This window comes from Nannobrachium achirus, assembly GCF_963921795.1.
Source record: "Nannobrachium achirus genome assembly, chromosome: 15".
In the NCBI taxonomy this organism is placed as follows: domain Eukaryota; kingdom Metazoa; phylum Chordata; class Actinopteri; order Myctophiformes; family Myctophidae; genus Nannobrachium; species Nannobrachium achirus.
Genome location: NC_137822.1, coordinates 4,793,503 through 4,808,930, shown reverse-complemented (window position 1 = coordinate 4,808,930; position 15,428 = coordinate 4,793,503). Strand labels below are relative to the sequence as shown.

The window sequence follows — 15,428 nt, the reverse complement described above, 5'->3', positions numbered from 1 at the left end:
ACGATTTTATACAACATACTAATCATCATCAGCGTAGATTTAACACTAAACAAGGCGCTAACTCGTTCTCCTGCTATACCATCAACATGTGGAACGCCCTTCCACAAGCCCTAAAGGAGAGCAAATCCCTAGCCTCCTTCAAAATTGGTATGAAAAGTCACCTTCAGACAGCAGCTACCCGTGACTTGTAAATAGACTAAGCCCCCATGCTCCCCCTCCCCCCTTTTTCTTTGTATTCTGCCTTTTGTATTTGATGTTATGCTTTTGAAACTGATATTATCCTAGATAAAGTACTATGTTCTATCCGTCTGTCTTTCAATGTTATATGAGATACTTAAAAGTGTGGTTCCTGTGGAAATAAGCCTCGGCTTTCTAGGATCTCCTTTTAGTTGACCTTGTACCAGTGATTTGTACTGTCATGAAACTGTACTTTTTTCTATTGCAAACTTCTAATAAATTCTTCAATCAATCAAACATGTAGTGGGGGTCCTGCTATAGTCAAGTGGTGGTGAACAAGATAGTTATAGTTATCATGCCTGGTGGCAATGGCGTTTAACTATTGAAAAATAGCAGATATACAAGCTCACAGTGCGGCACTCGGTGTCGCGCTGTGAGCTTGTAGATCTGCTATTTTTTTAAAAGTCTTTAAATATTTTGATCCGATTCTATTAGCGTCTTCTAAATCCTTCGATGTTTCTATGTCAGTGGTGCTCAAACTTTTATTTGTCAAGGACCTTCAAAATTATATGTATTTGGCCACCTTCCCCAATTTCAATATCTGCTATTTTTCAATAGCTAAAGTATAAAATAATTTCAGGCCTAGATGGGTTAACTGTGGCGTTTGTTTCGTGGGTTACCGGCGATGGCGTAGTCGGTGGTGACGCGCATGGCGGGGGTGTAGGTGACGGCGGCGGCCATGCCGTGGGGCTCCTTGATCTTCTGCTTCTTCCTGTACACCATGAAGAGCAGCAGCAGGAAGATGAGCAGCAGCACCAGCACGATGATGCCCGCTATCGCCCCCATCTGGTAGGTGTCCACGGGCACCGCCGTGCTGGTCAGGCTGTTGAGGCTGCCCACGATCACCGCGCCTGCTGGAGGAGAAATGTTACATTGATCGATTTATTGATTGAAGTATTTATTAGAAGTTTGCATAGGAAAAGGTACAGTTTCGTGACAGTATATACAGTTCACTGGTACAAGGTCAACTAAAAGGATAAGCTCATGAAAGCCGAGGCTTGTTTACATTCAATACATTGAGATACTTTTTTTTAACTCATCGTCGCTGTTGGGCAGAAACCTTGTATCTCCAAGTTTCAAATTTGTATGTTTTTTTCGCAAAGCAAAGCCCTGCTTCATCAGGCACAAAAGTAGTGAAAACAGCAGATCTACAAGCACACAACGTGCTTGTAGATCGTCTGTTTTCACTAGTTTAGTTAGTTTTTTAATGATAAAAAAAAAGAAAGGTTTTGGACATACAAGGTTTTCACCTGACAACGACGTCATATAACAATGATCAACAGACAGTTAGAACACAGTACTTTGGTAGGGTGTTGCACATTCTAGTGGTATACCAGGAATCTGGGTTAAACATGATCTGAACATGATCTGTGGCGCTGACGTTACACTTAGCTTTAATGCTGCCTTCAGGTATGGCATGGAAAGGGGCATTTTCATTTATTTCACCATAGTAAAAACTGCATTCATGGTCTGGACGACTCTGGAGAGGGCACTTTTTATAGACGGATACAAGGGGCGGGGGCTCAAGCCCCCTTTGATGTCAATGTGTGCATGTGCCTGGAACGAAACATGCAACAATGTAAATGCACATGTACAGTATGTGTTGTGGTTGTGGTTACCTTGGTCGCACCGGGAGCCCTTCCACCCGGGGTTACAGTAACATGTACCGATCATGTGATCACAGGTGGAGTTGTTGAGGCAGTCGCACACCTGACGACATCCATAACCGTACGAACCTGAAGGGCATTCTGGGAGGGAGCAGAGGGGGAGACAACGTTTATTACAAATTGTTCACTTTCATTTTAATGATCAGTTCATATTTTTCTGTTATTTACCATGGTCCCTCAACATCACAATTTTACAATTTAGGCATTTAGAAAAAAGTAAGCAAGGTAAACACAAGGTTAGAAATAGTCATCTAGGATCATTGGTAAACCCAGAACCTATCATCAGTCTAAATGTTCATTCAACCATATGTTCCTTCAAACGTATCTCTAACGCCAACACTAAGATATCAAACTCTACGTTTTTTATTTTTTATTAACTCTAAGTTAATAACTAATCCTGGTCTCAATAATGCCTCCCCCTGGCCAGCCGGGGCGCCCGATGGAGGGGAAAGGAACTGGTTGGAATAACGTGTTCCTTCCACTCGCTACGTCCAAACCAGGGAAATCTCTATTGTCAGGTGAAAAGAAGCAACTTGGGCTCCTCATGCATAGAAGGAAGCATGAGGTCAGTCCTTTGTCTCCCCAGGCGCGGCAGAGGGAGAGCAGAGCCCAGGATTACATAGGCAATTGGCACTGGGTGAAAAATGGGTAAAAAAAATCGTGGGATAAAAATTATATATAAAAAAAAACTTAACTATGAGTTAACTATAAAAAGTTAACTATGAGTTAATAATCGCTGATCTACAAGCTCACAACGCGTCTGCTGCGACGTGTTGTGACCTGCCATTTTCAGAGCGCGACACTGGAGCACAACCAAACATAAAATGACTTGTCTTTTAGTTCTACTGGAGCTCATCTACACTTGTCCCTCCAAAACATTTTAGTCTAGTTTTTATTTGCTATATTTAGTCTTAGTTTTAATCATCATAGCTTAGTTTTTATTTCGGTTTTATTAAGCTTTCATCACTGAAACAAAGGTAGATGACGAAATTTTTCGCCATAGTTTTAGTCGACCAAATCAACACTGGATGTGTGTTTGTTGCTGCGTCACTCACTCTGCTCACAGCTGCGTCCCATGAATCCGGTGCGACAGGTGCAGTGACCAGAGATGTGGTCGCAGTCCGCTCCGTTCCTGCACTGACAGCTCTGAGAGCAGTCCTTACCGTAGAAACCCAGCGGGCAGCCTGCCACGGAACAACAACAATTAAAACCCCACTTAAAACCTGAGGACCCGATTCTACATAATGTCTTCTAAATCCTAACAGTTTCCTGAAATGTCAGGGGTTCTCAAACTTTTTTATGTCAAGGACCTTTAGAATTATATGTATTTGACCGCGGACCCCCACCCAGAAATGTTTTTTGAAGAAACACATGTTTGCTTTAAATATATATATTCAAAGATTTGCACAAATGTTCATGATTTTTCACAAATCTACAAGCTCATAGCGCGGCACCCGGTGCCGTGCTATGAGCTTGTAGATTTGCATATAAGTGGCAAAGTGAGTTTAACATTGTTTAATGCAATCACATAGGACTTTTCTGTTTGGATGTATGGGCTGTCAAGGCCAGAAGGTAGCTTTTTGCCACTCAGTATGCGTTCCCACATAACTTCCAGGTATGATGATGATGTCACGTTCATACCCTCTATATCTGCTATTTCTTAATAGCTAAAGTTTAAAACAATGGTTAAAGTGGTTAAAAATAAAAAGTGCTTTAAATGGTCTAAATAAACCCCATTATGGTTGAGTGGAGTCCCTCAGGGCTCTATGCTAGTGTTTTGTTGTTGTGTGGGGAAAGCTTTCGCTGAAAATAGTCAACCTATACAGCTTGTAGTTGGCTATATGTTCAAATGGCCCAAGTATAAAATAGGGTCACCGGACCCAAATTCAGGAACAGCGGTACAACGTGCACATGCGAGCATGCATGCCTGTGTGTGTGTGTGTGTGTGTGTGTGTGTGTGTGTGTGTGTGTGTGTGTGTGTGTGTGTGTGTGTGTGTGTGTGTGTGTGTGTGTGTGTGTGTGTGTGTTAGGGCATTAACAACTTGTGATTTTTGCAACTCGACTCGACTCAGTAAAAAGTTGAGTTGAAGTCGACTTTATAGTTTGATGAGGCCATCACATCACACACGACCCCCCAATTAGTTTGGGGGGGTCCCCAGATGATTAACTTAATGTGAAACATTGTTTTCTCACTCAACTGTAAACAAACCAACATAAAGTTTAAGTGCATAGAGGGTATCTTCACATTTCTAAAGTGCCAAATTAAGGACGTTTTAATACCTCTAAAATGACAAATTAAACATTGTCCAAATTGTCAAATGTATAGAGGCAGAAATTGTGCAAATAGCTGATCTACATGCTCGTTGCGAGGCGTTGTGAGCATGTAGATCGGCTATTTTCACAATAGAACGTTTTTTTTTTCCAACTTCGACTTTAGACTTTCTCTGGTGGGAGTCGACTTGTGTAATGAAGTCGACTGAGTCGACTTGTCAACTTTTTCGTGCATGCATGTGCGTATAACTCACGTTGTGTGCAGTAGAGGCCCGTCCATCCTGGCGTACACTTGCACTCTCCGTCGTAGGCGCTGCAGAAGGCTCCGTTGTGACAGTTGCACGTGTGGATGCAGTTTGGACCCCACTGAGCCGGAGGGCATGCTGTCACCACAACATACATCCATGTCACCTCTAAATACATCACTGTCACATCTAAATGCTGTACATCACTTTACCAAATGGGTTCCCAGATTGCCACAAATTACATCACTGTTACTGCTACTGTCACCACAAATAACATCACAATGTCTCCGGAGCCAGACTGTTCAGATATTGTGGAATAGGTGTCTGTCTAGGTGAGACTTCTACATCGTCTCTCTCTCTCGGGTGGAAACTTCTTATGTTCAAATGACAAAAGAAATGGCAAAATTAGTAGATCGATAAGTTTGCAATCGGTAAGCTTGTGGATCTGCTACTTTTGTTGCTTTTGTATGACGCTGTAGTAGGATCAAGCGGGTGCATTAATTTACTAACAAAAAAAATATGGAGATAGGAGGTTTCTGCCCGACAACAGCGGCGACATGGAATACCAGTGGTGGACTCAGTACTAAACTCCAGTGCTTGGGTGAAATCATAGATAAGATACCCCTGGTTATTGTACGTACATTGGGAGCAGTCGCTGCCGATCCATCCAGGGTAGCACTGGCAGGAGCCATCGATGGGGTTGCAGGTTCCGTTGTTGGTACAGCTGCAGCTCCTGGCGCAGCTCTTACCATATCTGCCACTGGGACACACTGCAGGACATCAAGGAATGAATACATTAGACCAGGGGTGCTCAACCTTTTCAGGCCACAACCCCCAAAATAATCATATGTGAACCTGGGACCCCCCCCCCCCCCCCACCCCGCACAAGCACTTGGAATTGTAGTAGTTGGCATTACATTTAGTTTGACTCGATCTATTCCATTATGAAAATAGCCGATCTACATTTTCAGAATTTCTGCCTCTAATATTTGACAATTTTACCAATGTTGGACCAGAGATACTAAGCTCTTTCTGTGCCAATGACGTCTCTTGATGTCTTTTTTCAAAGGGCCCTTTTTTTGATTAATTCAGCTCTATCTCTGGAACCATTTGTCCGATTGACAAAATTATTTTTGCCACTGAATCACAACGACTGTGATCAGTCGTTCATTCAACAGTAAAGAAAAACATACAAAATCTTGGCACATGGACCTTGGAGCCATTTTTGCTTCTGGCACGGATAGAGCTAAAAAGGTCTTTAAAGTCCTTAAAGGGGAACACCACCCATTTTCAATATTGAAATATGTCATTAATATACCTTAGAGGAGTTGTGTGGAAATAGAAGTTCCCCCCCTTCTGTGTTGCCTAGAACTGGAGGATTGATTTTGGGGTTTGTATTGTAAAGTACAATGTGTGATGTCATCAAGTTGTAATTTACAATACAAACCCCAAAATCAATCCTCCAGTTCTAGGCAACACAGAAGGGGGGGAAATTTTTTTCTATTTCCACACAACTCCTCTAAGGTATATTAATGACATATTTCAATATTGAAAATGGGTGGTCTTCCCCTTTAAACTGTCACTTCAGAAATGTGCAGATACCCTGTATACACTTACAATGAATGTATGTTGGTTACTTGGTCTGTTTACTGTGAGAAAACATGCTGTATAAAATTAAACTTTCCCATAGATTTCATAGTCCGCTTCAGAGACTTGTTTGACAGCACCATCGTCGGTAATGATATGAATTAATATGTATTTTCAGACATTTAACCGTTTCACTCTCCCCTCACTACTTTGTACATTTGACCCATGGCTCTGAACTTTCTTCCCTTTTCTCCTTCTGCACCAAATCTCTTTGACAAAAATAGTCAACCTAATGAAGTCATTTACTGTAACTGGGGACCACTGGCTTACAGGAATGTGTCTTCCTCTCCATATGCCCAAACAAGGTCGCCCGATATGGTAAGAGATCATAAACACATTTCACATTATAGTTCTTGGCCACTCAGTTTGAGAAACGCCATTGGCCGTTCCACATAATGACTTCACCATGCGGTGACATCACAACATCTACAACACAAGCATGTAAACTGTCCCTTATATATTGATTCTGTTCGATGAGCAAACCTGCTGTCTAACAACTTCCTCTGTAGATTCATTCACAGTAGCGCTGGGGTGTGAGATGTTGCACTGGACAGGACATGTGAAATGTCCAGACTTATTCCGCCGTTATTCTGCCGATCGCTTCAAGGCTGTGGTGGTCGGGCACAAAATGTACATCTTTGCAGGAGAGTTCTCAGTGCTCACTGATCATCAGATTGATGTCCATATCTTCAACGCAATGTCTTTGCACTGGGTGAAGTTGCCTCCAGTGACAACTGGAAGGGGAAACCCTCCCCTTGAGGGTCCCTCCATGTGCCTTGGCCACACGGCTGTGCTGATAGACAATAACATCTATATCTGGGGTGGGTATCCCTACTGCAATGTGCTTTATGCATTTGATGTCGACACCCATAGATGGTTCAAGCACTGTTCTGGTACTGTTCCAGAAGCGAGGTACGGCCACTCGGCCTGTGTCTTGGGGAAGGTCATGTATATCTTTGGAGGACACACTCGGCGGACAGGATGCACCAATGACTTGTACAAGTTGGACACCGCCGCAATGCTCTGGACTTTGATTAACACCGGAGGTTCTCCACCATCAGCTTCAGAAGGTCACTCTGCCACCATCATGGGGACAAAGATGTTTATACTTGTGGACAGTGTGGTGCAGGCGTTTGACACAGAGACCGACTGCTGGCTGAGGAAGCCTTCTGAAAACCTGTTAGGACGACGATGGACCGGACGTTCAGCCTTTGCCTACAACGGAGAGCTGTACATATTTGGCCACGAAAATCCCTCCTATGTTCTGTGGAAATTCAATCCAAGGACCTTCTCCTGGAAGGGGGTTCAGCCCAAATTGCCCCCGTTTCAGATGTGGAAGATGTGGTCTACCACATCTGGTAGTGGTAGACCACGAGTTTGTTGCATGGAGGGAGATCGTGTCATAGTCTTTGGAGGATTCAATGCATGGAACACTTTTGATGACCTGTACATCTTAGACTTGTGTCCTACTCTGAAGGCCTTATGCAAGCTAGCAGTTATTCGGTACGGTCTGGACCAATCAGAGCTCCCACGCAACATCAGGTGGGAACTGGGCTGGCGGCCCCCAGATCCAGATCTTCTTGATGTGTAAGATCTCACTCAACAGTCAACAAACCAGCGTCCAGTATACAGCAAGTGTATAGGACAGGAGGATGGGATCTGCACATTTTCGATATTTTATCGACGTTTAAGACCTTTTAATACCTCTAATACCTCTTGAATGCACCCGTGGCACCTGAGCTGTTCGGTCGTGTCACCGGAGGTGCCGGAGCGGGCGACACTCGCAGGGTTCGAGAAAACGAGTTTCCGGAGCGCGCCCTCACGCCGAGAGGGAACGCAGACGCAGAATATTCCGCAATTTTTCAAAGATACGTGAAAAAACGCTCTTTGACAATATGTTTATTTTGGGGGGGGGGGGGGGCTGAAAAGTTTGAGAGCCACTGAAGTACAAGAACTAACAAACAACTAACAAATAAACACGCACCAATTTACTTTTAGACTAGTGACAGGGGTGGGCGACTCTCTCACCTTCGTTGCACAGAGCCCCCTTGAAGCCTGGTAAGCAGTCACACTGGCCGGTGACGTGGTGACACGGCCCGTTGCTGTGGACACACTGGGGACACGCCTGGCTGCAGTGGTGGCCGAAGTACCCTGGAGAGCAGACTACACAACATAATGTATCATTAATATTATTATCTTTCACATCAACACTACACAAAAGAAAAAGACATGGCAATTCAGAATGGGGGGGAAAAAAGGGGACCCAGGGATGTACTGCATTGTTTATGAATTGTAGTTGCATTGTGTACAGTTGTATTGCATTGTGAACCAGTGGCGTCAGTTCAGAAAGGTATGGCAACATGACTGGTGTCTTGCACGAGCACGAAGGCGCGCGTGCAAGACACCAGTCATGTTGCCATACCTTGGCAACAGGCATAATGCATTTATTTTAAGAAGTACATTTAATTTTTTCCCCGTTTCTACAGTTTCTTGGGCTGGATATGGCAGCCTGGAAAGGTTGTTCAAGTGCAGCTAAACTTGGCATGTTAATTCATTCACTGCTTTGCCACGAGTGTCCCGTGTTATTTCAGTACCCCCATATTGCCACGGCCCGAGTTTTCCCGTTTAAAAATAAATAAATAATCAAAAAACATTTTTTTCCAAAAATGCCTAAAATGTCAAGGCATGATCGCAATCGCGAAATTGCATGTTTAGCCCCATAACAAACACATCTTTAAAAATGGCAGCCATGTTTGTTTACAATTGAAGACTTTGAAGGCTTCTATCTCATGAATGCCTGAACGGATTTCCAAGCAGATTTTTTTGTTTGAAAGCTGTGAAAAAGTGCACGATCCGTGCACTAAAAATGTATCTGTGCACTAGAAATTTAGGAACGTGGCAGTGAGGAACCTGTGGGCCATTTTGAAAAGGCAAAACGTGCCACAATTAAAATGAATGAATTGCACCTGTGCAGCTGACCTGCGGAACTTGGGAATATACCATTTTATCAAGATGGGGGTAATTTAACAACATAATAACCAGCACAGATAGACAAAGAGACATTCATGGATTTATGTTTAAAAGTAACTTTTATTTTCCCCCCTGGACCCAGGGTATGGCAGCTGCATACTCCTGCCATACCCAATTGACGCCCCTGCATTGTGAACAGTTGCGTTGCATTGTGAATGTGTACAGTTGCATTGCATTGTGACTTACTCCTCTGACAGCTGGCTCCTCTGTATCCAGGAGAACATTCACAGATGCCTTCGTCCGGGGAGCAGGAGGCTCCGTTCTTACAGTTGCACTGCAGAGAGCAGTTGGGCCCCCAGCGGCCCTCCACGCACACGCTGTCACAGTGAATGCCTGCATGGGGAACCAACACACACGCACACGCACACGCGCGCGCGCACACACACACACACACACACACACACACACACACACACACACACACACACACACACACACACACACACACACACACACACGCACACGCACGTACACACACACAAACGCACACACAAAGATTCAGAAATATTTTTCTAATCTTTTTGTGTAAGCTTATATAGCAGTGGTTCCAACCAGTGGTCCGGGGACCACCAGTGGTCCTTGCGCCAGTGTTGATTTTGTCGACTAAAACTATGACGAAAAATGTTTGTCAACTACATTTTTTTCACTGACAAAAACTAAATAAAAACTAAATAAAAAGTAAGCTGTGATGACTAAAACTAAGACTAAATATATTGACAATTTCGTCAACAAAATAAAAACTAGACTAAAACGTTACGGAGGGACTATAGTGGAGAAGAGAGTAATTTTATATTTGGTTGCTCTCTGGTTTCTGCGACGCGTTGTGAGCTTGTAGATCGGCTATTTTCAGCACGCAACCAAGTGTAAAATCAATCATTACGATGCCATCAAGGCCCTGTCAAAATTTATTTCAGTTGACTAAATCAACTGTAGATTTAGTCAACTAAAATCGTATGATATTTAGTCGACTAAAATTAGACTAAAACTAATACTTTTCAGGTGACTAAAATATGACTAAAACTAAAAGACATTTTATTCAAAAGACTATGACTAAAACTAAATCAAAATTTGCTGTCAAAAACAACACTGCCTTGCGCCCTAAATGACCAATAAAGATCTGTAACTCTGAGAGTGTACAAATGGACCCTTACGGGTCCATTTGGTTCCATGTGTACACTCTCAGAGTTATGGGTGTCCTTGAAAATAAAAACATTTGAGAACCACTAGTACTAGTGGATTCATAATGTGCCATAGTTTCATAGTAATTCATATAAATCATAATCATACATATTCTGAAGAAAACCTGGAGACGTTCAGTAACTGGGTCTTATGGTGTGTAAAAACAAACAAAATCAAACAGACAAGGCCCAAGTCTTGCCATGGACACATGTGTCCCTGTGCGGACATATTGATGACCCCTGACTTCACCACTGCACCACCGCCGCCCGTCCCGAGCGCCGTGGCATGTCCTTCTAGTTCCGTTTCCCTGACACCACTTCACTTCCTCCCCCTGGATTTGGTCTTATATGGGTTCTTCCCACTCCACCTCTCTCCTTTTATCTCTTTTCTCTCTCTCTCTCTCTCTCTCTCTCTCTCTCCATTCACTCTGTCTCTCTCTCTATCTGCTCTGACCCCGTGTGAACTTCCCTTTCCTTCCGTCCCGTGTTGGCATTCTGTCCAGCATATGTAACAGTGTATGCAGCTAATTGCCTCGGGACAAAGGCCTCTTTGAGGTAACTGTGTGGGTGCGCATGCGTGCGTGCACGGTCACGTTGCTAGGTGACAGCAAGCAGCCGTGCACGCCGCCAAGATCCTGAAGAAATTACTTAGGCATCAGTATGGTGTTTAGGCATAGGCCGCCCGTCCTGTCTTTTTTCCAAAGATGTTCAAAAATAGCCGGTGTACAAGCTTCGTGCGGCGCTGCGAGCTTGTAGATCTGCTATTTATTTAATAGCCAACATATAAATGGAGTGGCTAAAATGATGCTGTGTTAATTACTTTTGCTGGGGACCCCCTGGAACCCCCCTCCAAGGACCCCCGGACCCCACTAGGAAAACCACTGGCTTAGGCTTAGACGTGTCTGTGCTGCATATGGTGTAGCCCGGCCGTCAGGCATGAGAATCACTGTTGTTTTCTTGACCACAATGTCAAGGACGTGATTTAGATGGCATGCAGAAACTAAGGTTCATTGTTTACCTGGCATACTATAGTTTCAAATGATATTTTGATAGCATGTTGTTTAGACCGATGCTATGGTTCTTGGCTTACCTGGGATCCTAATTTCTTTAGGCACTATACTCTGTCTGATGCATTACTTGCTTATTGTAAGTCACTCTGAATGCCTAAATTGGGGATCCTTGAAATAATATATATAAAACAAAGGTTGAGAATCACTGGATGAAAGTGAGGCGAGATCCTTGACAGGGTTCCAAATGTACCTTACATGTCTGTAACTCTGAGAGTGTAAAAACAGAACCACGTTTGGTAAACCATAAACAAAACCGAGGTGTCTAACGAGTAGCTTGCCCTACGTAATCAGCTGGACATAAAGACAAGCCAGGTTTTTAAGAGCGCGTGCCTTATAAACCTCTGAAATGGTAAAACATTTAGAAAACCATCTGCAATTTTAGGCTCTATAAAAAGCCTGTTACGCACCGGAAGTGGCAGACGTGCGCGTCATCCGCAGCAATGTAGCTACACTGTGACTGTGTCAAAACCTGTCGAACCCTCCTTCAGGGCTTGCGTCCAGGGGCGTCTCAAGGGGTAGGAAAGTGGGACTGAGTTACCAGGGCCCAAGGTGGAGGGGCCCTAGTAACTTTAGCTATTGAAAAATAGCAGATATACAAGCTCACAGCACGGCACCGAGTGCCGCGCTGCAAGCTTGTAGATCTGCTATTTTTGAAAAGTCCTGAAAATGTGTGCAAATCTTTGAATATGTATTTTTTAAGCGAACATTTGTAACTCAAATTTCACTTCCCTTGGGGGGGAGGGTCCCTGGAACTAAATATTTTGAGATGGGGGTCCTTGGCCAAATTCATATCATTTTGGGGGTCCTTCACATGAAAAACTTTGAGCATCACTGACATGGAAACATGGGTTTCTTGCACACATTTTCAAAATTTAAAAAAAATAGCAGATCTACAAGCTTGCAGCGCGGCACTCGGTGCCGCGCTGTGAGCTTGTATATCTGCTATTTTTCAATAGTTAACATTCATGGGGGGCGCGCAGTGAATCCTTGTACCCAGGGCCCAGAATTTGGTGTGACGCCCCTGCTTGCGTCTACTCTTGAGCTTCTGGTCGAGCAACAGAAGTCTGTTGTCAACAGAAGACCTGCAGCTAAAGAAGACCATCGCTTATAGATCCACACCGAAGGAAGTCACTTCTGAGGAGCTCCACTCATCATGGCAAAAACAAAATACCCTCTTCAATGGCACAGCACTGCTTCAAAATCTTTCTATTTCTCCCCGTGGAGTTCATTAAAATGTCTTGCCTGTGTTTCAACACAGTAGGGAGGGGGAAATCTAGAATTGGTTGGGGAGGGACAGAGGAAGTACCGCTCGCCGCCACTGAGCGACACTGTTGTGTCAAACTTGTTGCCCTTTGCTCTTTAGAGATGTTGAGGTGGTATTTTGGGAAATATACTGTCTTGTAAGTAATGTAAAGTATACAAGATTACGCAATTGAACATTTGACAATTAAGTTCTAATATTTGTACAGTTGCCTGCCAAAACCTGTACATCCAAATTGTTTCGAGCATAAACGAGGAGTTGAAGGGTACATTTAAATCTGATATTAATGGACTATGCATGTTAATCATGTATACTTTACATTACTTAGGACCATTTTTTTTTATATTTTTATTTTTACATTTTGGACAAAAGAGGCATTGAGGTGCCCACTCTTCCCTAGTGCCCACTCTTCTTCGTACCCATAATTGTAAACAAGAGTGAAAAGCAGAACAGCAGGGACCACCCCCAAAATATCTGCGATGAGTGCAATAAAATGCGGACTCACCGGTCCATCCCGCCAGGCATCGGCAGTATCCAGTGGAGGGGTGGCATCCGTCTGCGTGGCTGCAGTCACATCGCTCTCTACAGTCCATACCGTAGGTACCATCCTGTATGGGGAAACATTTCACACTGTAACACCTATCACTCTGTACAGTCCATACCGTAGGTACCATCCTGTACGGGGAAACATTTCACACTGTAACACCTATCACTCTGTACAGTCCATACCGTAGGTACCATCCTGTATGGGGAAACATTTCACACTGTAACACCTATCACTCTGTAAAGTCCATACCGTAGGTACCATCCTGTACGGGGAAACATTTCACACTGTAACACCTATCACTCTGTACAGTCCATACCGTAGGTACCATCCTGTACGGGGAAACATTTCACACTGTAACACCTATCACTCTGTACAGTCAATACCGTAGGTACCATCCTGAATGCGGAAACATTTCACACCGTAACACGTAGATATGTCTTTCAACCTGCTTCTGATCTCCTAAAAAGGTGTCCGCCCTACTTCACAGGAAGTAAACCGTAGGTGGAGATATACTGTATATATTTTGCCTTTGCCTTCATTAACAGGACAGTAGACTGACAGGAAATGGGGGGTAACACGCAGCAAATGTCATCAGGATCGGGATTCGAACCCATGACACGCTGTCATGCATCAGAGCCTAGGTGATATGCGCCTGGACCGCTAGGCCAACGGGCGCTCCTTTCTTTTTATTAATTTCTTGTCTTGGGTACAACTCAGGCGTTATAGGGATTAACACTACGGCGGTCAAGTGGCTTCCACATTACTTGAAGATCTATCATTCTGTAAAGACGTGATGGGATGACTGTTGTTGGGTCTTACTGGACAGGGTTGCTCGCATCTCTCCCCCCTCCACCCGGGGGAGCAGGTGCAGTGTCCGTACAGGGCGTTGCAGGCCCCCCCGTTCAGGCACCTGCAGGTGCGCTCGCAGCCCAGACCCCACGTACCACTGGGACAGTTGATGGAGCAGTCCACGCCATGCCACCCTAAACAAACACACACACACACACACACACACACACACACACACACACACACACACACACACACACACACACACACACACACACACACACACACACACACACACGCATTTGTATTTAAAGAAAAGCAACATTATTCAATGTATTTTCAAAAATAGCAGATGTACAAGCTTTGTTTGTTCAGGAGCAGTGTTTGCCTTGTCTTTCCAGAGCCAGTGGCGTCAGTTCAGAAAAAGCTAAGGTATGGCAACATGACTGGTGTCTTGCACGCGTGCGAAGGCGCGCGTGCAAGAAACTAGTCATGTTGCCATACCTTAGCAACAGGCATGATACATTTATTTTAAGAAGTACAATTTTTCCCCTGTTTCTACGGTTTCTTGGGCAGGATATGGCAGCTTGGAATGGTTGTTCAAGTGCAGCTAAACTTGGCATGTTTTAGTGAACGTGCCACAATTAACAATAATGCATTGCACCTGTGCAGCTGACCTGGGAATATACCGTACCATTTTGTCAAGATGGGGAGAATACAAGTGTGAAGAATACAATTCTAATACCTTGTTAAAGTGACCATTTTGTAAAATTTTGAGACCCCTCCCCTTGTTTTCATATCATATCACAGTACAACTGCATTCTGCGGCAGTGGCTCAGTTCGATCCCGGGATCCCCCAGAGTTAGTGTCGAAGGGTCCCTGAGCAAGACTCTGAAGCCCTGGTTGCTTCCGGTGAGCAGGTTGGTGCCTTGCATGGTTTCCTCTGCCATTGGTGTATGTATGTGTGTGTGGATGGGTGAATGTAATGCACAATCTATGTAAAGCGCCTTGGATAAAGGAGCTATATAAATGCACAATTTACCATTTACCATTCTGTCTCACCTGCTTTACAGCTACAGGATCCATCCACAGGTGAACAGGAGGCAGCGTTCTTACAGTTACACTTGGAGGAGCACCTGATCCCATAGGTTCCTACTGGACATGCAGCGGAGCAGTTGGATCCCTGCAGCAACAACAACACAGCACATAGCCTTTTATTTCGTTTTTTGACCAAAAGTCACAATATGAATTTCAGGGAATATGTGATTTACGATTCTGTCCCTTTCGGGACATAACTCGGACGGCGCCGACTTGCTCGCCTAGGCTCGCTTTTCGGACCGTCAAAAAGCAGTAGAAAGTACTCTTTAATGTCATTATGCAGAATGTCCAAATGAAAATAGCAGATCTAGAAGCTCACAATGTGTTGCTGTGGACTATTTTCAAATGGCCCAGGCTCAAGTGGTTAATGGATGTTTTGTAATAATAA

At 44.1% G+C, this 15,428-nt stretch overlaps 1 protein-coding gene across 1 annotated transcript in view; it reads right to left on the bottom strand.

The window, feature by feature from the left end:
• megf10 (multiple EGF-like-domains 10) overlaps positions 1–15,428 on the bottom strand; it is a gene marked incomplete at its 3' end in the record, with an annotated part of 71,105 nt that overhangs the window by 17,118 nt on the left and 38,559 nt on the right. The window contains exons 10-19 of the mRNA XM_080742638.1: positions 15,005–15,125; positions 13,973–14,136; positions 13,112–13,214; positions 9,284–9,430; positions 8,096–8,230; positions 5,062–5,190; positions 4,430–4,558; positions 2,960–3,088; positions 1,857–1,985; positions 858–1,091 (exon numbers count right to left, since the gene is read on the bottom strand). Of these exons, the coding sequence (XP_080598764.1) occupies positions 858–1,091; positions 1,857–1,985; positions 2,960–3,088; positions 4,430–4,558; positions 5,062–5,190; positions 8,096–8,230; positions 9,284–9,430; positions 13,112–13,214; positions 13,973–14,136; positions 15,005–15,125 (1,420 nt within the window). The remainder of the gene's footprint in view (positions 1–857; positions 1,092–1,856; positions 1,986–2,959; positions 3,089–4,429; positions 4,559–5,061; positions 5,191–8,095; positions 8,231–9,283; positions 9,431–13,111; positions 13,215–13,972; positions 14,137–15,004; positions 15,126–15,428) is intronic.